This window comes from Trichomonas vaginalis, chromosome VI (assembly GCF_026262505.1).
Source record: "Trichomonas vaginalis G3 chromosome VI, whole genome shotgun sequence".
In the NCBI taxonomy this organism is placed as follows: Eukaryota; Parabasalia; order Trichomonadida; family Trichomonadidae; genus Trichomonas; species Trichomonas vaginalis.
This window is the reverse complement of record NC_067208.1, coordinates 4,892,903-4,916,136: the sequence shown is the minus strand read 5'-3', so window position 1 is coordinate 4,916,136 and position 23,234 is coordinate 4,892,903. Positions and strand designations below refer to the sequence as shown.

General features: G+C 34.7%; 11 protein-coding genes and 3 pseudogenes across 14 annotated transcripts, besides 1 other annotated feature; 7 read left to right on the top strand and 7 right to left on the bottom strand.

The window, feature by feature from the left end:
* Nucleotides 1-23,234: part of a mobile genetic element that runs on past both edges of the window.
* Nucleotides 348-1,374, top strand: TVAGG3_0807350 (annotated as a pseudogene). The gene has a single exon. A coding segment is annotated over exon 1 (1,027 nt).
* TVAGG3_0807340 (protein of unknown function, DUF4106 family) lies at nucleotides 1,488-1,751 on the top strand (the record flags this gene model as incomplete). Its single annotated transcript, XM_051247578.1, has 1 exon — nucleotides 1,488-1,751. The coding sequence occupies one exon, from the start codon at nucleotides 1,488-1,490 to the stop codon at nucleotides 1,749-1,751; it is 264 nt and encodes an 87-aa protein (XP_051083053.1).
* Nucleotides 2,642-3,541, top strand: TVAGG3_0807330 (protein of unknown function, DUF4106 family; the record flags this gene model as incomplete). The annotated part of the gene is made up of 1 exon (XM_051247577.1): nucleotides 2,642-3,541. The coding sequence occupies one exon, from the start codon at nucleotides 2,642-2,644 to the stop codon at nucleotides 3,539-3,541; it is 900 nt and encodes a 299-aa protein (XP_051083052.1).
* Nucleotides 6,095-6,882, top strand: TVAGG3_0807320 (annotated as a pseudogene). Its single transcript has one exon. A coding segment is annotated over exon 1 (788 nt).
* Nucleotides 6,931-7,515, top strand: TVAGG3_0807310 (His-Me finger endonucleases family; the record flags this gene model as incomplete). The annotated part of the gene is made up of 1 exon (XM_051247576.1): nucleotides 6,931-7,515. One exon carries the CDS (start codon nucleotides 6,931-6,933, stop codon nucleotides 7,513-7,515), a length of 585 nt encoding a protein of 194 aa, XP_051083051.1.
* Nucleotides 9,927-10,800, top strand: TVAGG3_0807300 (protein of unknown function, DUF4106 family; the record flags this gene model as incomplete). Its single annotated transcript, XM_051247575.1, has 1 exon — nucleotides 9,927-10,800. A coding segment is annotated over one exon (874 nt), but the record flags the coding sequence as incomplete, so codon positions are not given.
* TVAGG3_0807290 lies at nucleotides 11,978-12,615 on the bottom strand (annotated as a pseudogene). Its single transcript has one exon. A coding segment is annotated over exon 1 (638 nt).
* TVAGG3_0807280 (organellar and viral DNA polymerase type B) lies at nucleotides 13,284-14,198 on the bottom strand (the record flags this gene model as incomplete). Its single annotated transcript, XM_051247574.1, has 1 exon — nucleotides 13,284-14,198. One exon carries the CDS (start codon nucleotides 14,196-14,198, stop codon nucleotides 13,284-13,286), a length of 915 nt encoding a protein of 304 aa, XP_051083049.1.
* On the bottom strand, nucleotides 14,589-14,999 carry TVAGG3_0807270 (organellar and viral DNA polymerase type B; the record flags this gene model as incomplete). The annotated part of the gene is made up of 1 exon (XM_051247573.1): nucleotides 14,589-14,999. One exon carries the CDS (start codon nucleotides 14,997-14,999, stop codon nucleotides 14,589-14,591), a length of 411 nt encoding a protein of 136 aa, XP_051083048.1.
* On the bottom strand, nucleotides 15,506-16,156 carry TVAGG3_0807260 (uncharacterized protein; the record flags this gene model as incomplete). The annotated part of the gene is made up of 1 exon (XM_051247572.1): nucleotides 15,506-16,156. The coding sequence occupies one exon, from the start codon at nucleotides 16,154-16,156 to the stop codon at nucleotides 15,506-15,508; it is 651 nt and encodes a 216-aa protein (XP_051083047.1).
* On the bottom strand, nucleotides 17,209-17,749 carry TVAGG3_0807250 (uncharacterized protein; the record flags this gene model as incomplete). The annotated part of the gene is made up of 1 exon (XM_051247571.1): nucleotides 17,209-17,749. A coding segment is annotated over one exon (541 nt), but the record flags the coding sequence as incomplete, so codon positions are not given.
* On the top strand, nucleotides 18,362-18,878 carry TVAGG3_0807240 (K02A2.6-like family; the record flags this gene model as incomplete). The annotated part of the gene is made up of 1 exon (XM_051247570.1): nucleotides 18,362-18,878. A coding segment is annotated over one exon (517 nt), but the record flags the coding sequence as incomplete, so codon positions are not given.
* On the bottom strand, nucleotides 19,317-19,709 carry TVAGG3_0807230 (phage tail repeat-like family; the record flags this gene model as incomplete). Its single annotated transcript, XM_051247569.1, has 1 exon — nucleotides 19,317-19,709. The coding sequence occupies one exon, from the start codon at nucleotides 19,707-19,709 to the stop codon at nucleotides 19,317-19,319; it is 393 nt and encodes a 130-aa protein (XP_051083044.1).
* Nucleotides 21,386-21,628, bottom strand: TVAGG3_0807220 (serine threonine-protein phosphatase family; the record flags this gene model as incomplete). Its single annotated transcript, XM_051247568.1, has 1 exon — nucleotides 21,386-21,628. One exon carries the CDS (start codon nucleotides 21,626-21,628, stop codon nucleotides 21,386-21,388), a length of 243 nt encoding a protein of 80 aa, XP_051083043.1.

Below are 23,234 nucleotides of genomic sequence, written 5' to 3'. Positions count from 1 at the left end.
CCTAATTTTTCACCCTCTTGAATTTTCATGAAATTTACACCAAAAATATACTACTAGGGTCATTTACGAAGAAATCTCAACAAAGTCTTTACGATGAAATCTTGACAAAACATAGACAAGAAAGTTCATGAGAAATTAGATGAAGAAGTCTTAACAAAGTCTTTACGAAGAAATTCATGAAAATTCAAGAGGTGAGAAATGAGGTGAAAAAGAGGTGAAATCTCACCTCTTCACCTAAAATATATTTTTGGGTCATTTACACTCATTTACGAAGAAATCTCAACAAAGTCTTTACGAAGAAGTCACAATAAACATCTGTCAAAAGCCGCTTTTTAACTTCACTTAAAATGCCACGTAAGCTACGTAAGAATATACGTAAGAGGAAGAGAGCATTGAAACATCCAATAGTAAGACTGACACCACAACAACAGTTGCAACAACAAATGATGAATGACCCCACTATGTTGCAACAAATGTCAAGCAATCCTATGCTTTTAAACCGAGTTCTTGGTGCACAGAGTGGAGGTTTAAGAGCGGCACTTTTAGCGAAAATGGCAGGCTATGGTGGAGCTGCAGACGGAACAGCCTATAACCCTCAAAGTCAAATGAATTTGAGTTCACTCAAAAATCAAATAACAGATGTCAAAAAGTCAAACATAGACATACAGAAGCAAATAAGTGAAAACGAAAAGAAACTAGAATATGAAGACACACAAAGAAACTCAATGAGTTAAACGTAGAGAAAAAGAAGAAAGAAGAACAACTGAAAGAACTAAGTACAGAGGAATATGCGAAAAAAGTGTCAGAAAAAGCAGCAGAAGTAGCAAAAATGGAACAAGATGTCATAAATTTGAAAAACCATACTACTCAATATAAAATACTGAAAGATGAAGAGATAAAACAAAAAGCCCTGAAGACATATATGGATAGCGATGAGTATAAAAAAGAAGTTGAAGCAAATGTAAAGGCAGAAAAACTTTTACAGTTGCAAAACCAAACCGTACAGTATGAAAACTTAGCACAAGAAAGTAAAAATAACGACGCAGCCATGCAAAAGGCAATGAAAAGCGCAGAATATATAAAAGCTAACAATGACTGGTTAGATGCCCAAGCCAACGCTAAAGCAGCCCAGCTTATAGGGTCAATAAGGACAAAAATACAAGCGGATGAAGACAGTTCAAATGAAGCTTTAATGAATGCTGACTTTAAGAACGCTTTCGAAGCTCTTCATAGTAAGGTGAAACAAGTGAACGACTTCTCATCTGGAAAGAAACTGAAGTCTGAAGGTTTCGACAAAGAGTTAAAAGAAGTAGCACAAAATATGACGAAAATAACAGATGCAGCAACGAGACAGGCAGTTCAAAGTGCCTATGACGCCGTTAGAGCAACTGTTGTGAAAAGTCAAGAAAAAGAGTTACAACAGACCAAAACAGACCTAGTAAATGCTTTCTTAAGAACGAAAAGTCAGGTAGGACATTACGCTGCAGATGGAACATATGTGCCAGCTGGTGGAACTTATATACCACCAAACCCTCCAAGAGAAGCACCTGCACCAGGACTACCTAGAACATTTACATCGTCACATGGACATAGACACAGGCATGCACCAAAACCAACACAACAACCAACACCACAACCAACAGTTCAAAACACTGCACCACAACCAACAGTTCAAAACACTGCACAGCAACAACCACAAACAGAGCAAGGACATAAAAGAAGTAGAGAACAAGGAAACCAAGAATTCTTAAAAATGCTTAAAGAAGAGTGTGGTTTCCCAGATACTATTGACTTTAGTGACAGATATAAAGAAGCTATTGGAAAGTTCAAGGATGGAAATACTGACCCGAACCTATTTAGCTTTATGGCTCAGCACCAAAACGGATATAATCTCAAACCTGGAAAATACAAGCTCGCTAAGGGATATGATTTAATAGCATATCATCCAAATGACATGAACGAATTTACTCCGAGATATTTGATGTCAGAGCTAAATGACAATACAACTTTCGTCATGAAACGCGTAAAAAATAGAGACGGAACGAAAGAACAAAAGCTTATGAATGCGGATGACGTAGATAGGGAAATTGTTAAAAACGGTCTCGGAATATATGAAATGCCAGCAGATGAGGTACAAGAAACTCCACAGGAAGAAATAGTTCAGATACAACCAGACATGGAAGAAATAGTTCAGCAACAACAGCTAGAAGAGCCTGAAGGAAACGAACAAGTCACTCCTTTGGAAACTAACTTCACAGAACTAGATGAAGATTTGGAACAGCCGAAAAATCTTGACCCTCAACAAGAGCATGAGGTGAATATGGAATCTTTCCAAGAGTCTAAGAAAGATTCGGCTGACATAGTAGAAGAATATCGAAAAATGTTTGCCGACATACAAAAGACTCCAACACCAGATGAAAATATTCAGCATAGAATGGAAGAACTGAAAAAAAATGTACACAAATACAACAACCCTTTTTACTTACGAGCATTTAACGTTCAATCTTCGGATGAACTCGGTGAAAATAAAAGGTTAAATTTCAAGAAAACATATAGAAATGAAACATTGTTTAAAGTTCATTCAGAACCTAACCAAGATGGAAACAAACCTACTTTTGTTTCTGCAGACGATGGAACTACAATGAGATGGGGTCATAAAGCTAACCCGGATAGGTGGTTCATAAACTTACAACCACAATTCCAAGAAGTTGTAGACGCAATGGAAGTGAATGGTGAACCAGATATAGCTGGTATTTTCAGCGCGGCTTTAATGCCATTGAAAGATATGAAACATGCAGATATTTTGGACCAGTATGAAATGAACATGGCTGATGGAAATATAACACCTGACGTTCTAGAACATTTATCTCAAAGAACTACACAGAACCATAGAGATGGTATATTTGGTGAAGAGTTTAGAAAGAAAGTTAGGGAGAGCGAAGGAAGAGAACCTATTGTACATGACCTTGCAAACGAAAGTTTACAAAATGTCATAAAAACTTACTTTGCAGACAATGAACCGAGAAGGGATGAATATTTAAGAAAACTCAAATGGACAGTACCAAATGAAATGTTAGTATTGAAAAACATGTTCCTTGACAAAATAAAACCAACTACAGAAATAAATGACGAAAGACTGAAAGATTGGGTAAAAGCTTTCCCATTCACAAAAGATATTGTTGGTAACATGGAAAGAAAACCAGAATGGCTACAAAAACATATATTTGGAAACGAGCTTATTCCATATGGACAGGCACTGTTTGAAGAGCTTGAACCTGAAACTCAGGAAAGAGTCATGCAAACAATAAAGGAAGACTCAAATACAAACTATGACAAACTCTTTCTAGGATATAGGTTACCTGAGATGGGCGACCAGAGCCAAAAGGCAAAAAGGACATGGGAAATTTGCAACATACTAGATGAACATAATGCAAAGATGCAACAACTTCAAGCAGAGGGCAATGAAGGAAAAAGAAGAGTTAAAAACTCAGTCAGGAAGAAAGTAAAGCTTGGTCGGAGTGGGTTCTATTATGACATATAAATCCAACTATTCTATATTTTTACTCATATGAAATGTACGCCGCTCAGAATATAACGCCAACAGTTTTGGATGCTATGAATGGAAATGTTTCCGAATGGTATAACGAATGCGACAATGCCATTAGAAGGTCAGAAATAGTTCCTGGAACTTACGAATATACAACTGCTGTTTCTTATGGAAACGTAGGTGAGTTTGGAGAAGGTTCTTCAACAACAGTAGATATTGCTTGCGACAGGTTTCATATAATTTCTATTGACAACTCTTTCTTATACGTGGAACAAGACATTGAAATAAAACCTTCTGGCCAAGTTGTCTGACAAGAAAGGTTGCAATGGAATTTTCTATGTCGGATACCAATATGCTCCAGAAGTTTTCATGGGATATAAGATATATTCTAACTCTGACTTAGTTCAAACAGTAACATGGGCAAACTATGAATGGTTCGCTTTGAGAAACTCAGTACAACCACAAGCCTAGAGAACAAACAGACCAGTATGCAACTATTGAGAAAATAGAAGACTTGACCTAACGTTCCAGGAGTTTATGTTAACCTTTCTGGTTCAGATGGAAATGCTGCCACTAAAGTAAAACTGAAACTTAGAGTTCCTTTGTCATCTTTCCTCATCTTCAGGTTTTTAAGATACTTGCCAAACTGGGCAGAAAATTTCTATCGAACTTACTCCAAGCAAAATAACTTAGTCATTGCACCACACAAGACCCATTCACTCTTACAGAAGTAGTGGGAACAAATAAAACGTCATTCGCCGACTTTTGCAAAGACAAAGTTGACTTAGACTTTGGTTTCTCAAACCTCAACACTGAAGTAAACTATTATTTCAATGCTGCTGGAACTGCTTGGGACCCAGTTAAGTTCACATGCGAAAAATTTGAATGCAAGAGAATAGAAAGCAGACTTGCAGTCTATATGTTGGACCCAGATATTTCAAATGCTTTAGCTGCCAAATATATTGCAGTTCCACTTATGTTCCCTATACACCAAATATCTGTCAAAGACTTTGCAGGTGAAGTTGGAAACCAAAAGTGCTGACCCAGGTGCAAGAACAGATATTGCCTTAACAACTGCAATGAAACATGCAGATACTATGTTTGTACTGTTCAACGAACTATAAATGACTATTCTTGCTTCTACAACCCTGGTATTAAATACCATATAACATAGATGGCAAATATTATCCAAGAGAAGAATATTCTACAGTTGAGGATATGAGGTCATACAACTTGACATTAGATGCTATGAACTTTAACAACAACTTCACAACAACCATTAACCCTGAAATGCAAAGTTCTATTATGCCATATGTGAAAGTATGGACTCATACAGGAGGTCAAAAAACTCAATATACAAATGGAGACCGTTCAAACTTTTGGCTTGGCATTCCATTTGCTGACTCAGAAAGACTTTATGGGTGGTATTTCAACTGTTGGTACTGTACAAATACAATATACTGGTGACAGAGACGGTCCAGATGAATTGAAAGCAAAGAAGTTTACAAAACCAATAGCACTTTTCACGGAAGATGCTCTTTTGAAGATTCGTTCGATGAAACCTGCTGGGGCTCCTCAGATTGGCATAACGACAGCTTCCATCGAGCAGATTTTGGCAGCAGGTCAGTAAGTTGTTCTTGAACTGACTTCTCTCCGTCAAATATTGACAGTACGCCAGTTTTACATAATATTGTATTTAAACTTACCTTTAGAAATATCTGTAAGTTTTGAAGTTATATTTTTGTCTGCTTCAAGAACTTTCACCATTTCAGTTATACCAACTTTCTTTGCTTTATGAAAATATTTTGGTTCAGCAAAGACTGCTATTCTATAACATTTACCATTGTTTGTATAAAGAACTATTCTGTCAATGTATTTGTATTGTTTGTGTGTGTAAACTTTGTTTCTGCTTCAATTCGAAGAGATACTCGAATACGTCCATCTTTTTATTCTAAGTAAAATGTCATTTCCGAAAAATAGAAGCGTGAGTGTTTCAAAAGGTTTAATGGCGGTGGCAGATGTGAAGTTAAATTCACCAACTCAAACAAACAGTCAAAGTGTTGTTGTCAATGTCAAAAGAAAGAGATGTTGAAGTGGGGAAACCATACGAAGACGAAGATGGTATAACAATAGTTCCTGTAAAAGAACAACCAACATATCCTGAAGTTAGCAGAGACTTAAGTTCTGTTGCAGATATTCGAAACGACTACCAACAACTTAAAGACAAACTTAAAACTCAGGAGAAGATTTGTCAAGCTTTAGGTATAATGTTAAACTTGGTCGAACACAACCCTGTAAAAGTGAACTCATATGTCATTGCACCTCATGAAGTTTTGAAAGAACTATTGAAACATTTTGACAGAGGCAGACGATATAAACATCAAAGAAATAGAACCCGAGTTAGTTGCTGTGTGTTTCATATAATGTCATTGACAAGATATACGTTATGAAAAGGAGGTGAAACGTTGAACTTAAAATATAGTTTCCCCAGACGTCATAAAAATATTTGACGACCACAACATTCATTAAAATTTAGTTGCTAAGTAAATGGCAGAAGACATAGTGGTTTATACTATTACGACTAAAAACCCTGAGTCATATAATTCTATAACAACAAACTTACAAAGTCCTCAAGGACGATATTGTAAACTGACCTTAAACACGATGACGACTAAAGCCTGTTTTGCTCTTTGACACCAGAAGACTTTGTTGTTGTGAATGGTAAAAAATACTTCTTTGAAGATACTTACTCAGATATACCACCAACAGGTTTTGTTGACTTATTTAATACTTTAAGGACGGATGTAACATGTGCTGCAACTAGAGCAGGTTTCATTATGTTTGGATGTCCGACTGAGTTTACTATAAACGATATGAGCTATAATACAAAACTTATATCTGGTTTTTACTACCAACAGTTTCCTATAACAGGAAAAGGTGTCATACAAGGTTTGTCTGTTCCATTGACTTTAAGTACACCTATTTTATATATTGTTTCAAACTTAGGTTCAAAGTGTTATTCGAATGTCGACAGAAACTACTATGACCAAAAGATACTCATGCGTATAAACAACACTTTCTCTGCTGGTTTGCCTATTGTTCATTCGAATGCAGAATTTTCAGCTTTAGTAAACTCAAACACTTTAGCAAACATAACGTTGACATTAGTCGACGCAAACTTTGTTCCTGTAAAACTTTTATGTCCTATGTATTTGTCAATGACGGCAGAAAGTTTCGAATTGGAAGATGCAACTGGTGAAAGTATTGTACTACAAGAACAACTTCAACAACAAATGCAACAAATGGAACAAATGCAACAACAAAGTCAAGAATAAAAAATAGCTCAAGAATAAAAAATATATTTTTTTTTTATTTTATTTGAAATGTACGCTGAGTTTGTTGGAGAAGACCGTTGGGAAACTTGTTTGTTAGATGAGAAATATGAAATTCACTGTTGTGAGTCATTTGAAGTCAGAAACAAAAAGACAAAAAGAGTTTTAAGCGGATGGGAGCGAAATGACGGATATGCTATGATGAGGATGGGTGGAAAAAACTATTTTAAACATATTGTCATTGCAACTCATTTTATACCGAATCCTAACAATTTACCTCTTGTAGACCACATAAACCGTATAAGAAACGACAATAGACTTGAAAATTTACGTTGGGTCACTCTTTCTGAAAACAATAAGAACAGAGGCAAATTTGGAGATATTGTATTCGAATTTGTCGACGAACTAGAAGATGAAGCAATTGAAATTACAGACTATGGCAAGCATACGCTTGAGTTTTACTACTATAGCGAAGAACAAGACTCTTTCTACTTTTATACCGGTGTAAACTATAGAAAATTACAAGTATATTTTACTAAGGATGACTATGCTTATGTAAACACTAGAGATACAGATGGAAAACACGTTCATATACTTCTTAACAAATTCAAGAAGCTATATGGCATACCATTTTAAAACGTTTTTAAAAAAATATTTTTTTTATTTTTATAAAAATGTACAGAATAGACGTTTCAGATTTTTATGACTTCCAAGCGTTCAGAAATATGTGTCCATTTCGAGACTATAACAAAGCAGTCGAGAATTTGAAACGTTTAGTCATTTATGTCGACTCTGCCCCAGAATGTTATGTTATGAAAGAATGGGATGTTGTCTTTAACAAACCAAGAGCGACAATTGTGTCTGAACAAGAATGTAGACAGAAACTTAAGAAAATAAAAGTCGTACAAGTTGGCATGAAGATGTTAGATGCTTGGGATATCTTATTGTCAAAGTTAGAAGATTTTTCAGTTCGTGGTATAAAGTTCTATACACCATCTCCAAACTTCTATTCTATCTTCACTGGATATAAATACGAACAAGTAGAATGGAAAGAAAATGTTATAGAAGCTTGGTTAGACCATGTCAAAGAAATTATATGCAATGGAAACGAAAGAGTCTATGAGTATATCTTATGTTGGTTTGCAAACATCTTACAATATCCAAGTGCTAAAAATGAAACTGCTCTCATTATAATTGGAAAACAAGGAACTGGTAAGAACACATTCTTTACAGATATCTTATGCAAACTATTAGAAGGTTATTCGAATCCGAATATGACAAACTTAGAAAACATCTGTGGCAAGTTTAACTCCTCAATAGAGAATATGAAACTTATAGTTTGCAATGAACTTCAAAGTATAGATACAACAAAAGTTTTGAACTCAGATGCTTTGAAGAGTCTTATAACAGACAAAGTTGGAGTTGTTGAAAGAAAGTATAAAGACCAAAGAGTTTGTGAAAATGTTGCAAACTTCATTATGGTTTCAAACAATGCTGTTCCGATGAAGTTAGAAAGTTCTGACAGAAGATATGTAGTTGTCAGAACGTCAGATTCTCATATGCAAGATACAGAATATTTTGACGACTTAGCAGAAACTTTGACATCTGACTTTTACAACCACTTGTTCTCATACTTTATGACATTAGATATTTCTAAGTTCAATCCAAGACAAATTCCACATACCGAAGAAAGACAAACATTGTTAGAAGCAAACAAGAGTGTATATGAACTGTTTATAGATGAAACTGACTTTGTGTCATTAGATGAAAGGTCATTGTACGATGAATATAAACAATATTGTCAAGAATATGGTTATATGGCAGCTTCTAAACGTACATTCTTGGCAAATGTCAAAAGTCTTTTAGATGTTCAGAACGGCGTATATACAAAGAAAAATTTTTCTGAGTAAATTTTAAAAATATATATATTTTTATTTTATTTGAAATGTACGCTGAGTTTGTTGGAACAGACCTAGATAACGAAAATAGATATGCGCTATTCTGGTTAGATTGTCCTTATGAAATGTATGAAAAAAAGGCTTTATATGAAGAATATAGAAAATATTGTCATGAAAACGATATAAGACTAAGCTCTAGAGAAAAATTCTATGCTGGTATAAAACATCTTTTCGAAGTTCGGAATGGCAAATATAGAAAGAAATAATTTTATGAGTAAATTTTAAAAAAAATATTTTTTTATCCGATAGAAAAGATGACGAAATATATTTCAGTCAACAAATATATGTCAGGACTTAAAGAAGAACTAGACCCATTCACATATTTGAATGTTACTTCTACCATTTTGAAAAGTCTACATTTGACAAAGTTTGGAACATCGAACCAGTTTAAGTTTGCTATTGTGACTAAAAATGGTGCGAAATTTGAAGACTTAGACATAGAAGGTTTGTTAGCAGTCAAAGAAAATTTTGACAGAAGGTTCTCAAACCTTAAAGAAGGCAAAAGCATACAAACTTGTTATACCTTATGAACCAAAGAAAGCAGACGACTATGAATATTATGAGTCTAAGATAGTTGAAGTTCAAGGTAAATTGGGTAAAAAGATTTTAGAGTCTAAGCCAGTGTTTGCTCCTAAAGAGGAAGAGAACATTGACATTGACCCAGAAAATGTTCTAAAAATAAAATTTTATTTTTACATGTCAAATTTCTTTTTCTCTGGAACTGGTTCAGGTTCTTTCTTCTCTTCTTCTACTTTCTTTTTCTTTCTTTTCTCTCTTTCCTTTCTTCTTCTTTTCTGTGGAGTTATGTCAAATTTGGCGCAACCATATTTATGTAAAAGTTCTTTGTCCTTTAATAGCTCTTCTATTCTGTTTTCTATTTCATCTTCAAGAACAGCGCATGTGCCTTCTTTTGCATTCTAAGAACTTTTGTTGGACTTCATCTTTCCAATCGGCGTCATCTCTGTCAACAAGTCTGTCATTGACAAACTTAAAGACTTCTCTGCCTAATGTTTTATGGTTCTTGTCATATTCCCAGAAACAGAACTTTAGAACAAATTCACCTTTCTTGTTTACACTATGTAAGATTTTATGGTCGACAGAAGTTTTAGAGTCGAAAAGTTTGTCTCGAATATAGATAGCGAAATCGCTAGACATTTTCTAAAAGATAAAATTTTTAATTTTTCTAAAAATATGTTAGAAAAAAAGTTTGCTGACATTGACAAGAAATTTGAGAATGTTTTAAACAAGAACAAGAGGAAGTTAGAAAATGCTCAGATAAAGCCTATACATGACAAGTTCTTATTTGCTCAGAATGGTATAACAGGTCTAATTGCACCACCTGGGTCGGGTAAGACTTTCACTTATCTTAAAATGGCTGCACAACAACAAGAACTAGATGAGAAGAACCCATTCTATGAGTTAGTTGTCATTTGTAGTACTTCTGGTCAATTTGACCAAACCGTCAATTCGTTCAAAGATATTATAAAGAAGTCTAAGTTAGTATGTATAAAAGACTCTGAGTTGTTAGATTGGATAAAGAAGTACCAAAGAAGAGTTTTGAAGTACAATGCTATAAATGAGTATGTCAATTCGAAGTTTAAAGACCCAAATGAGGAAATGCAGAGAATATTAGAGAAGAAACACTTCAGAAACAAACAGAAAGAGATAGAATACATTTCGAAGAAATTGCAATCTTACGATTGGAAGACTTACCCTCATAGATGTCTTCTTATCTTAGATGACTTTGCTTCTCATCCTTTGTTAAAGAACAGAGAACAAGACATGTGTCGAATTCTCAAGAAGCTCAGACACTTTAACATTTCAGTTGTCATTTGTGTACAGACAGCCAAGAGTTTAAGTAAGGATGTAAAGAGAATACTTACTGATATCATACTTTTCCCTGGATTGTCCGAAGACGATTTCATGGAACTTATGAAAGAGTCCATGGCAGGTAAGTTTGACAGACATGAACTATGGGAGAAGTACAAAGTCATACAAGACCCTCATACTTCTTTCAGAATTCACATCTACGCGAACAAAGTTCAAATTGTAAAAAGTCAAGCTTGAAAATGTAAGTGTTGAGTCTTAGTAAGTCTGTTGTGGTGCTGGGGTTGTCGGTTCTTCTGGCTTTGGAAGGCATTCAGGAAGAGGAACGTCAGTCATCCGTTTGTGTCTTAACCGTCTTTGTTCTGAAACAATATAATATTGTACTGAATAAGTACAATATTGTCTTGAAAAAGTACAATATTGTCTTGAAAAAGTACAACATTGTCTTGAAAAAGTACAACATTGTTCTGAAAAAGTACAACATTGTTCTGAAAAAGTACAACATTGTTCTGAAAAAGTTCAAGACTTGTTCTGAAAAAGTACAGCCGTACTCAAATTTGAGAGACATTGTACTGAAAAAGTACAACATTGTTCTGAAAAAGTACAATATTGTCTTGAAAAAGTACAACATTGTCTTGAAAAAGTACAATATTGTACTGAATTTATACAACATTGTCTTGAAAAAGTACAATATTGTACTGACTCAGTATGGAGCTTGACCCCTTAGACGAAGCAATTTATCTAATTGAGGTAAATGAAACCGTGAAGGAATATCTCAGCAAGTGCAAACCAAGCAAGCTTGAAAAATGTAAGTGTTTAGTCTTAGTAAGTCTGTTGTGGTGCTGGGGTTGTCGGTTCTTCTGGCTTTGGAAGGCATTCAGGAAGAGGAACGTCAGTCATCCGTTTGTGTCCTGTCGGAAGGAAGGACTTTTCCTGTCGGAAGGAAGGACTTTTCCTGTTGGAAGGAAGAACTTTTTCTGTTGGAAGGAAAAACTTTTTCTGTCGTTCGACCAAAAAGTTCTCAATTTTCGAAAATTTGAATGGTTTACGGACGAACAACAAGAAAAATTTTTCCAGTTGTCAAGAAAAATTTTTCCAGTTGTCAAGAAAATTTTTTCCAGTTGTCGGGAAATTTTTTTCCAGTTGTCGGGAAATTTTTTTCCAGTTGGATGGAAAAACTTTTTCCAGTTGTCGGGAAATTTTTTTCCTGTCGGAAGGAAGGACTCGGAATGCCAGAAGGATTTGACAAGACAATTTACCTTATACAGCTACCTGAGCCATCTGAAGTCAAGCTTGAAAAATAAATGGTTCATCTACTCTACTTGTTTGAAGTTGTCAAAATACTCTGTTATTTTTTCCTTTAACAATGGCAAATCTTCTTTGAATGTAAGTATTGTACAACCTTTCATATCATAGTGTGTTTGAGGTAACGTATCTTGAACTATTTGTTTCACATCTTCATTTGGGGTCATTGAAATCGGTAAGTTTTCGCGATAGAACCAATTTCTGTCAGATTTGTAAATCTTAGCAAGGTCGTAAAAGCTTTTGTTGTTTCTTCTGACTAAATGCAACATAACCATATCTCTGTCTTCTTCATTTTCCATCTCTTCAGTATAAATCATATACTTATAGTTCTTTTCCTTTCCTTTTGGTACCGAACGTGGTATTCTTTTCTGTATGTTTTTGTCTTCTTTCATCATATCTTCTCTCTGCTTTGTACAAAGTTCGTCAAGAAGTTTACAAACATACCATGAATAGCGAGGTGAAGCCCACATTGCTATTGAACTAACTAGGAACTTATGAACATATATACCTTTTAGATGTGATGGTAAGTTTTGTCTGTCTTGGTACATCTTTTTAAGTTCTACATGTTCAAACTCACTGAGGAGTTCATGAGTGCTATCTAATTCAAACCAGTCTTGTGGTTTCTTAGTATCTGGAGCAAAACATGCTGTCAAAATACTTTGCATTTGGTACATATCGTCTTTGACTGAACGAATGAGACGTAACTGTTTGTTAAACTGTATGTACTCGTATTCTTCATTTATGTCTTCATGAACGATAGCAGTTGTTGTGTTCTCTGATGTTGACATATCTGTCTTTACATACAAAATAAAAAAAATATTTTATAAAAAACTAGCGTTATTTTTTCTGTCTTAAGGAAATTCATGAAATTTGGTCATTTTTTTCAGCAAAAATATATTTTAGGTGAAGAGGTGAGATTTCACCTGTTTTTTCACCTCTTTTTTCACCTCATGAATTTTCATGATTTCATCGTAAATGTTTTGTCAAGACTTCTTCGTATATGTTTTGTCAAGACTTCTTCGTATATGTTTTGTCAAGACTTCTTCGTATATGTTTTGTCAAGACTTCATCGTATATGTTTTGTCAAGACTTTAATCGTCAATGAGTGTAAAACAGACAAAAATATATTTTAGGGTAGAAGGGTATATCTACCCCGTTTTCTACCCTCATTTCTACCCCATATGTCCTTACTGAAAAAGTATGTGTTCCATATGTCATTTTACTCAGAATTTTGTTGCTGAATTCAATAAAAATATTTTTAGGTGAAGAGGTGAGATTTCACCTCTTTTTTCACCTCTTTTTTCACCTGTTATTTTATAAGCGTTTTACATGAATTGTATGATGTATATTTGAAATCCTAAACAATTTCGTAGCTTCTATTTCTTCTGTCAGTACATCGAATGTTTTAACGATACCGAAAGTTTCTTTATACTTCTTCTTGACGTCAGATAGAAGGAAATCGTCAGCAGTTGGATAGTTTTTGTTCAGAAATGCTAACATGTTCATTTTATCTTCTGCTGGTTTCTCTACTTCTTTCTTTAAGTCAGCATAGTCGTTTCGCATACGTTCTATCTCTTTGACGGAGTAGTTATATTTCCTCATTGCTGCTTTACATTTTGAACATTGCGGGTTCATTTTTGCGTTATATTCTGAAACCTTACCTGCTAAAACAACTAAGGCGTCAATTGCTCTCTTTAACTCAAAAGTTGCGGGTCTTATTTGTTCATTCCATATCTTACCTCTTCTATCTTTATCTCTTATCTGCCATACACATTTTGCAACTAACGAAACAAAGTTGTCGTAGGTCTTAAACTCCCCAGATTTGTATATGTCAGAGATGTTCTTATATACCATATCGCAATCTTTGTCCATGACTTTGTGGTTGCAATGAAATCCAAGAAACTCATAGTTAACCTTTCGTATGAACTTCTTTATTTCTACTGAGTCAGTTGCTTTGACTTCTATTTCATCGAATTCTGGAATAGTAAGCTTTTGTTGTTGGATTTCAGGAAGTTTAGGTAGATGGTCAATAATGTCCTGCATTTCATAAAGATACTGTTCATTTGTTTCATCTTTCGCAGTGCAATCTAAATCTCCTTGGAGAAGTTCTTGCTTTATCTTCTGGATTTCTGTTTCGAAAGTATATGAAGAAGGAATGAAGCTTTTCATCTCTACTAACATTGAAGTTGGGTTCATGACTAAAGAGTTTGGTGCTGTTGTTGCTAACATGTTCTTACAATAAAAATAAAAAAATATTTTTTTAAAAAAACCAACTTTATTTTTTATTTCGGGAAAATTCATGAGGTGAAAAAAGAGGTGAAAAAAGAGGTGAAATCTCACCTCTTCACCTAAAATATATTTTTGGTGTAAATTTCATGAAAATTCAAGAGGTTAGAAATGAGGTGAAAAAAGAGGTGAAATCTCACCTCTTCACCTAAAATATATTTTTGGTGTAAATTTCATGAAAATTCAAGAGTTTTAGACCATGTTAGAAAACGTGTTAGAAAACATGTTAGATCTAACATTCTAACATAAACATTCTCGTCAAATACAAAAAAATACAAAAAAATGACACTAACTTTATTTTCTGACTTTCACAAAAGACCAAAAATATACGCTTTACATGTATTTTTCAGCAACTTCGTCAAATAATTTTATAGCACTATCTATCTCATCTACTTCAAACGTTTCTTTACCTTTCGTGGGAGCACCATACATCTTCTCAAACTTTTCAAGTAGTTCTGTTTCAGCAGCTCTCATATCGTTAACAAACACAACCTTAACTCTATTGACTGTACTGTCATATCTTTGAGTTATATTATATGTTCTTCCTATCTTATATCTCTTTGTATTGAAGTCCTTCGGTTTCTGAACGATGTAAAGTAAGCCCTCACTGCAACGTTCCGTATCGAATGAACCATATGTTATGAAATTATATCCAACAACTGGGTCAATCCATAACAAAACTATCGGTATAAGACTTTTGTCAATGAGATATGCTGTAGTTCCATAGAATCTTACCGATATCATAAGCTCAGGATTTCTTGTCAAAATTTTCTGAGTTGAAGCAATTCCAACCCAATGCCATGTTTTCTTTCCAGATGGAGATATAATGTCTGACAAAGAATATTTGTTGTATTTCTTTGAGTATCTTACGTTTAAATCACCTATTCTAACCACTTTGGTGTCATTGTCTATCTTTTTAACTGTTTCAAACTCAATGTTTAACATATCTGTTCTTACATACAAAATAAAAAATATTTTTTTAAAAAAACTAACTTTATTTTTTCTATCTTAAGGAATTTCATGAAAATTCACCTGTTGAATTTTGTATAAAAAGCAACCCGCTGTTTTCCGACGGTTGCTATATTCTTCACAAAATGCTTGTTTTGAGGTCGAGCCACTTTTGGCTCCACCTCTTTTTTCAACCAAAACTCATTTTTGTCGAATTCAGCACAAATTCATGAAAATTCAAGAGGTGAAAAAACAGGTGAAAAAAGAGGTGAAATCTCACCTCTTCACCTAAACATTATTTTTCAATACTTTTTCAGCACTTCTCCGTAGTTATATATGAAAGACAATTCGAGATAAAAGTCGTAGTACAATGGAATAATATGCTGCACACCGTTTGTTGTGAACCAAACTTGAAAGTCAGAGAAACTGTTACTAGGTGGTTCGTAGAATTTAGAAGCAAAGTCATAAAAGTCCTTACCAATACATAGAAAACTATTGTTGCTTGAACTGAAACTTGCATGACACATAACATTTTGAGGGTCAAACACGTTTCTATAAACTGTCAAATCTGTTGGTGGGCGTATAAACCAGAACGGACCGTCAGGTGGTAATGGTTCGTTCTGGTTTAGTAACCGAAGAAATTGTGCCCAAGAACGTTTGTCTACTTGCCAAAATAAAAACTGTGTATCTCTTGGAGGGTTATTTTCAATCCTTTGAAATGAAACTGTGGAGTTCATCTTGTCATATTCTAGTTTCAGATAGTATGTTCCATTTAGTAAAGAATCGTATTTTTCTTGAAATTCCCAGTAGTATTTGTTTATTTGAGTTTGAAAGTCATTTAGAGTCTTCTCAAGACTTTCGTCTGAACGAACTGTAAAGATTCTCATTTCATCAAATTTGTCTAGTAGACCATCAGAACCTCTATACTGACCATGAAAATATACTGCGAACATAAATGCGTTAGTTCTTTTTGAAAACAAAACTCTTCTAAATCCTATTGCCTTTGCATCTGAAGGACTTTGAAGCCAACGAATTGGAAAGTCAAAGCGGTAGGAGCCGGATGAAATTTCTTCATCTGATATAGTCCTACCAGCGTTTGTAAAGATATAGTCTAACGGTTTTGTATCTGCTACTTTTGTTCTTTGTTTTTCAACCTGAAACATTTAATATATGTAAAAATATATGTTTAAAAATGTTTTTACTTCATATTTCTCATCTAACAAACATGTTGTCTGACTGCTTGAGGGTTAGGTTGGTACCATTCGAACTTCACGCTTACAATTCCTTCAATTGCATTCAAAATATCTGAGTCGGAGTCAACCATTTGTTCTCTCTTTGTAGTCTTGAAAGCGTCAAGAAGCATTGCAGCTGTTGTGACATTGCCATGTGCATAGTATATATGACCGTCCAAATCTGTTATGGTTAGTCTGAGATTGTATCCTTTCTTATTTCCATCTTGTATGGCAGCAAGTACTCCCATGAAGCCTTCTTTGTTCTTTCCTTCGTCAAAGTTTACTGTAAAGGTTCGACCAGATGTAATTTGACTTCTAACTTCACGATACTTTTCATATGCATATCTTGTTCTTTCCATGGGAGCATGTGCGTCTTCACCTTTTCCTTTTTTCCGTCTCAAAGGATGCAATTGTTCGTCATGTTTCCAGTAGAATCTGGCAAAGCCGTCGTGTCCTTCAACTTGAGGTTCAGTAACATTGAAAGGCATGTCCATAAGACGTTCTTCTTCTAACCTCTCTATCTGTTTGGATAATTTGCACGTGCTGTTTCCAATCCATTTCGTAGCAGACCAGCCAGTTTGTCATAGACTTTTATGGGTCTTCCCTTCCTATATTTAAACTTCTTTGAAACTTTCCAACCATATCTTTCTAACTCTGCTTTTATTCTAGCAGACCTTCTATCCATTCTATACGGGGGCATTTTTATAAAAATAAAAAAATATTTTTTTCTTTACTTACATAACCGCCTGCTGCCATAAGTCTTTGACGCCAACCCATACCAGCTAATGAAGGTTGACTTGGTTTAGTTTGGAAACTAAACTTTGGTTTTGGTTTATCTTCAGTTTTTGGTTTTTCTTCTTCTATCGGTTTTTCGTCACTTTTCGGTTCCTCTGACTTTACTTCACTTGCAGGAACAGTTGTGTCGTCAACATCTTCATAAATATCATATGCCATTTGTTTTTGTTTTCCTTTCAACTTTTTGTGTTTGTTGTAAAGTTTAGAATATTTCGACTCTAAGTCAATGAGATGTTCTATAATGAACTGTTGGTCAGTGAAGTAAACTTTTCCATCTGTTGTCTCGAAAGCTCCTTCAGACTTCAATATTTTATTTGTGAGAGTCTGTTTCTTTTTTGAGATACTAGCCGTTCCATTTCTATGAAAAGTGACTTTATAGTTAGGGTTTGTATTTCCAGACCTGGCACTTTCTATTATTGAATTTTTCTCTTCATCTGTAAGTTCTTTGACAGGTTTTGACAATGGTTCTGAACTTTTTGTTTGTGGTGTCAAATCTACCGTTTCAACTTCTTCGGTCATTTCATCTCAGTAAAAAATTTTAGTTTGTTTTGTTTTCAACTGGTTGTTTAGGTTTTTTAAGTCGGTCTAAAACTTCCTGAGGTATAGGAGGACTTGACAAACACGTGGTTGTGTAACTGCTGGAAGTCGACAAATCCATCTTGAACCCATTTGTCTCAATGCTGTATTGTTCATTTCATCTCAGTAAAAAACTTTACATTCCCCACGTTTGAGGCGGTTGCGGTTGGTTGTTGTTTACCCATTGTTGTGCATGGTTATATCCTCTGTTAAAGAATCTTTCACCTTGGTCCATATAGTGTCCTGCTTGGTTATAGTAGTCATTTGCTTTGTTATAATAGTTTCCTGCTTCTCTTCCTACATTGTCCATCCATCCTTGAACTTTTCCTCTTGTTTCAGGATTTGGAATAAGATTTGTTGCATCTCGTGCTACCTCCCAACCTTTCTGTACAGTTTGTATAATAGGTTGTGCTTTCTCTTTAAGTATACCTAATGTACTCAAAATCTTCCTTCCAACTCCAAATGCACCTCTGGCTATTGTTCCCACTGCGGGCAAAAATCTGGATGCAACTCCTGCTAATGCGCCAAATAAACCCATTTCTTATGGGTTAAAAAATGACGAATCCAAACAAGGACCCCTATGTTTCTAAGGCAACAAAGAAAGCACTCATGGTAAAAATCTTTAGTTCAACACCAAATGCTTGGTTTATGGATATCTTGGAAAACATTCCGAGGTATAGAGAAGATGGACCACCATACTGGCTAATATTTGTCGGTCAAAACACAAGATACTGTGAAGCCATACCATTACAGTCCAAAAATATTTTAGATGTGAAAACTGCTTTGACAATATTCGTTGACAAATACCATCCAACAAAACTGACATCTGACTGTGAAAGTTCTTTCAAATCAGACGATATTAAAAACTATCTGCGTTCAAAAAATGTAAACCAATATTTCATTGTCGACCAAAACCATTCTGCTCTTGGTGTCATTGACAGTTGTATAAAAATCTTAAGAGACTTAAACCAACCACAAGGTGGTGAAGCAAATGAAATGTCATATGACGACAAGTATAGACACTTCTCCATGGCAAAGATGAGACAAGTTTTAAATATTTACAATAGCCGTAAACAAAAAGGTTTGGGAAACCACTCCCCGAAGAAATGAAAAACAACCCCGACTTAGAGAAAGACTATATATTTAATAGTTTAGTCAAAAGAGACAAACAAGAAAGAATGCCAGGCTTCAAACTTAAGAAAGGTGACAAAGTAAAAATAGAAATACCTAAACGCGACCCATATGAAAATACTATTGACTATGACAACAATGGGAACTCGACAGGTACTCGCATTCGTGTTCGTAAAAATAGAAGAAAGTATACAAGAGAATATTATGAAGTTTTAGGCAAACATGGCAAAATGTACAGACTGCAAGCAGAAGATAAAACTACTATTGTCAGACCTCGTTTCAAACTTGTCAAAGTTCAAGGTGGTATACTTTCAAAGACAGTTCCTAACAAATATAAGACAACTCCTGACGAATATGCTAAAGAAGTTGAAAATGACGACTAAGCATTTCTATACCATGCGTAAACTGTCATGTAAGGTGGCATGTAGTCTTTACTCTGTCCCGTTGTTTCCGAATATCCTGTAATGCGATGTGTATGGCTTCCTCCTCCCTGAGTGTCATCCCAGTAACAATTTATAGCAAACTTAACGTCGTCTTTAACATCATATCCTTTACCTTTTGTCATTCCTGTCCAATCCCAATATCTATGCTTATGCCAACCTGCTTCAGCTGTAGTTAAATTTATGTAGTGACTGTGTGCAGGTAAGTTTTCACCTGAAATCGTTTTACTTCCACCTGTTACCTTTGAAGAGTTTGCACAATACAAAAACCTTTCGACTATTTGAGTCCAAGTTCCAAAACCAAGTACTACTTCTGGTCTGGTAGAGTTCATTGACGTATAAATAGAACCTATAGGATATACTGTTTGAAGTATTTCAATCTTTAATGTTTGAAGCTCTGTTTTGTCTGCTTTCTTATATAACCTTTCTTCAAGTTCATTTACGTCAGAGATGCTATGTCTATGATATTTTTTGTGGTATGTTCCTTCTGTCCATGCGAAAATACGTTCTTTTGTTGCATCTACATATCCTTTTATCCATGTCGAGTCTGCTTTTGTATTCCTTAACTCTGTAACACCTTTCTCAAGCTCTTTCAACTGTTGTCCATCTTCCATTAAACCTCTGGTATGACTTGAAACCGTTTGTGTCAACATATCTACAGTTTCTTTGTCGGCTTTAAGGTCTAAACATCCTGAAACCCACCCTGTATTGGCTTTACCTTCTAAAATCTTCGATGTCCGTTCATGGTACCATTCAACCCTTTTTATAATTTCATTGTCTTTTTCATCCACATATTCCTTATCTGCCTTCTTCACTAACGCACTAGCCACACGTGCTAACTCATCGTCAACATACTCTTTGTCAGCTTTGTTGTCAATATCTGCCTTCAAAAGAAGTTCATCTATAGGCTTCTCGTTTAAAGTTCTTTTTGTTGGATTTATACAAACAGTATGGTTCTTACTGTCTTGAAACAAAACTTCATCTGTCATTGGGTTTATCGTCAGTTTTAAGTTTCCTTCTTTCAATGACTCAGATATCTTAGAATAGTTTTGAAAAGTTTGTTGTGTTCTTATTTAGAGCTTGCAAAAATGAGTTGTCGGTTGTGTTGTATTTCTCTCATAGACGCTGTTCTTTCGACATTTTTATTCTAGATAAAATATGCTTTCAATAGAAAAAGAAAATTCAAGAGTTGCTACAACTAAACCATTAGATGAACTTTTTACTAATGTCGGTCAAAAGTTTGAGACAGAGACCGTAAAGCATGAAGGCTATCGTTTTGACTACCCGTTAAGATGGTTAAGAGACCCATCTGTCACAAAAGCTATTGGCTTTCGTAGAATGAAGTTTGTGTCTGTAGAAGATAAAAGTTTTCCATTTATTGTAAGGTTTCATATAGATATATATATCTGAAGGGAAACGAAAAATGTGGGAAGAAATTGAGCTAATACAAGTTGACCTTTCATCTTCTCTACAGACTGCGTTAAAAAATATAGAAGATAAAATAAATTCATGTTATGCAAAATATGCTGATGAATATGCAAATACCGAGAGCACACTTTATGTGAGAATTGTATATGACAAACAAAATTCACAAGTGTCATTTCAAATCTACGAAGACAATCCAAAGAAAGACGAACAAATATATACAGAATTCACTGCAATGTCATGGTATTATTTGCAAAGAATGTTAAATCAGAAAGTCGAACTTCCTTTAGCAAATATTTACAGTCGATATGCAAGAGATGAACCATATTTATTTAAAGATGTTTTCGACCCAGCTGCTATTATTGTTCATGCTTCATTTTCTGGCGCCCAAAACTCTTTTTTATGCTTGGAAATGACTTTTACGAAAAACCTACAAAGTTATACGAACCACCAAGTGGAAGTATTTCAGACTTTCAAGTATGGTTTACTACAGATGGAAGAAAAGAATAATTCCATTATACCATGCGTTTTACTTAGAACTTAGTTTCATATACAACTACTATCGAACGGTAAAAATATAATTTTAATACGGTTGAGGTGTTGGATTTGGTTGCCAACTAGACTGTGGTGCAGGTTCAGGCTGTTGTATAACAGGAGCTTGTTCTTCTGGTTCAGGGTCTTTAGGTATAATACCAACAAACTGACCTACTCTTTTACCAATATTTTTGACTCCGTTCCAAATTCCTCTTCCTACGGTTTTTATTCCATTCCATATACCTCTTCCAACATTTCGAAAGAAGTTTCCTATTCTTCCAAAGAAACCCATTTTACTATATGTAAAAATCTAATGTCCGCCTAGTCTCTTACGTTTCCTGTTGAGTTCCATAGCATTCTTTAACTGGAGCTCATACATTCTGTTTCTCCTCTGGTAGAAAACATATTCTGGGTCAACTCCTGTGTTCGCGTCATCTGCATAAAGTTGTTTATATCCCACTTCAGGGTTTGTATAAAACTTTTCCATCTCATATTTGCATACCATGGTGGCAAACCTAACGCAGCGTCATTTGACATGGCAGTTTGCATTTGTACATCTGTTGGCACTTGACCATAGTTTGCCATTGCAGTTTGTATTCTAACTTCATTTGGAATATTCTCTGGGTTTGGTTGTCCAGGTTGCTGTGCATTCGCTAAGTTCTGTGCGTCCATTTAATATTAGATAAAAATATCTCTTACGAGTACATATACTGGACATTTGCAGGCATTGGTTCATCTTCATATTCTCTGTACTTTTCTGCCACGTCAAATAAATAAATGACACAATGGAAAAACCTAAAACAAGTAGTCCTATTTCAAACCACATTTACTTACCAATAAAATTTCTTTGTTATGACACTTTCTCCAGTTTATGGACTCTCTCATATTCTATCTTGTCATATATAAACTCATAGTCATGTATTGTCCTCTAACCATCTCATGACACTTTTCCAAACCACTTTTATCGGATGTAAAGTAAAAGCATGGATGGTTATGTAAAACGTCTAAAGTTTTCTAAAGAGTCTCTCAAAGTCCAGTCTACTTGGTATTGAAAATCCCATGTGTTATAGAACGGCGGGTCCACTATAAAGAAAACATTTTCCTTGTCTTTATATTTTTCATACAACTCTGTCCAATGACATCTCACAAACTTATACCCTCAATATATTTTTCTATGTCTCTTTGAAAACATTTGTATAGTTAAGATATAAAACTTTTGACATAAGTGTTTCAATGTCATGAACTCTTATTAGCACCACTATATAATAGTCTAGCAGATATACTATCCCAGTCTATATATTCTGCTTTTTTCAAAACCTCTCTGACAATATCTTTCTTATCTAATGGTATACGTTCCATCTTACCTATAGGTATCTTTTCTTTCAACTCACTCAATATTTTGTTTGTGTCTGGTATATGTTTGAGACGGTTCATATAGTTGTCGAAGTCATTGCATATAATCTTTGAGTCAGGAAATACAGTATGGCACAGATGGGATATATAGAAACTTCCACCGAACAAATCTACAAATGTTAGACCATTCGGTAGTTTCTTAAGTTCTCTCAATAGAATATCTTTACATCTACTCTTATTTCCAAAGAAGGGTAACGGTGGTTTTGTAAAATTCATTTTATATACAATAAAAATGTTTTTTTCCTGAAAAGTGACAGAAAAGTGACAAAACATTTACGAAGAAATCTTGACAAATTCAAGAGGGTAGAAAAGAGGTTAGAAAAGAGGTTATATCTAACCTTCTACCCTAAAATATATTTTTGTCTGATTTTACGAAGAAGTCTTGACAAAACATTTACGAAGAAGTCTTGACAAAACATTTACGAAGAAGTCTTGACAAAACATCTTCAGGGCTAGAAGGCACGAAGTGCCTGGAAGCCCCACTA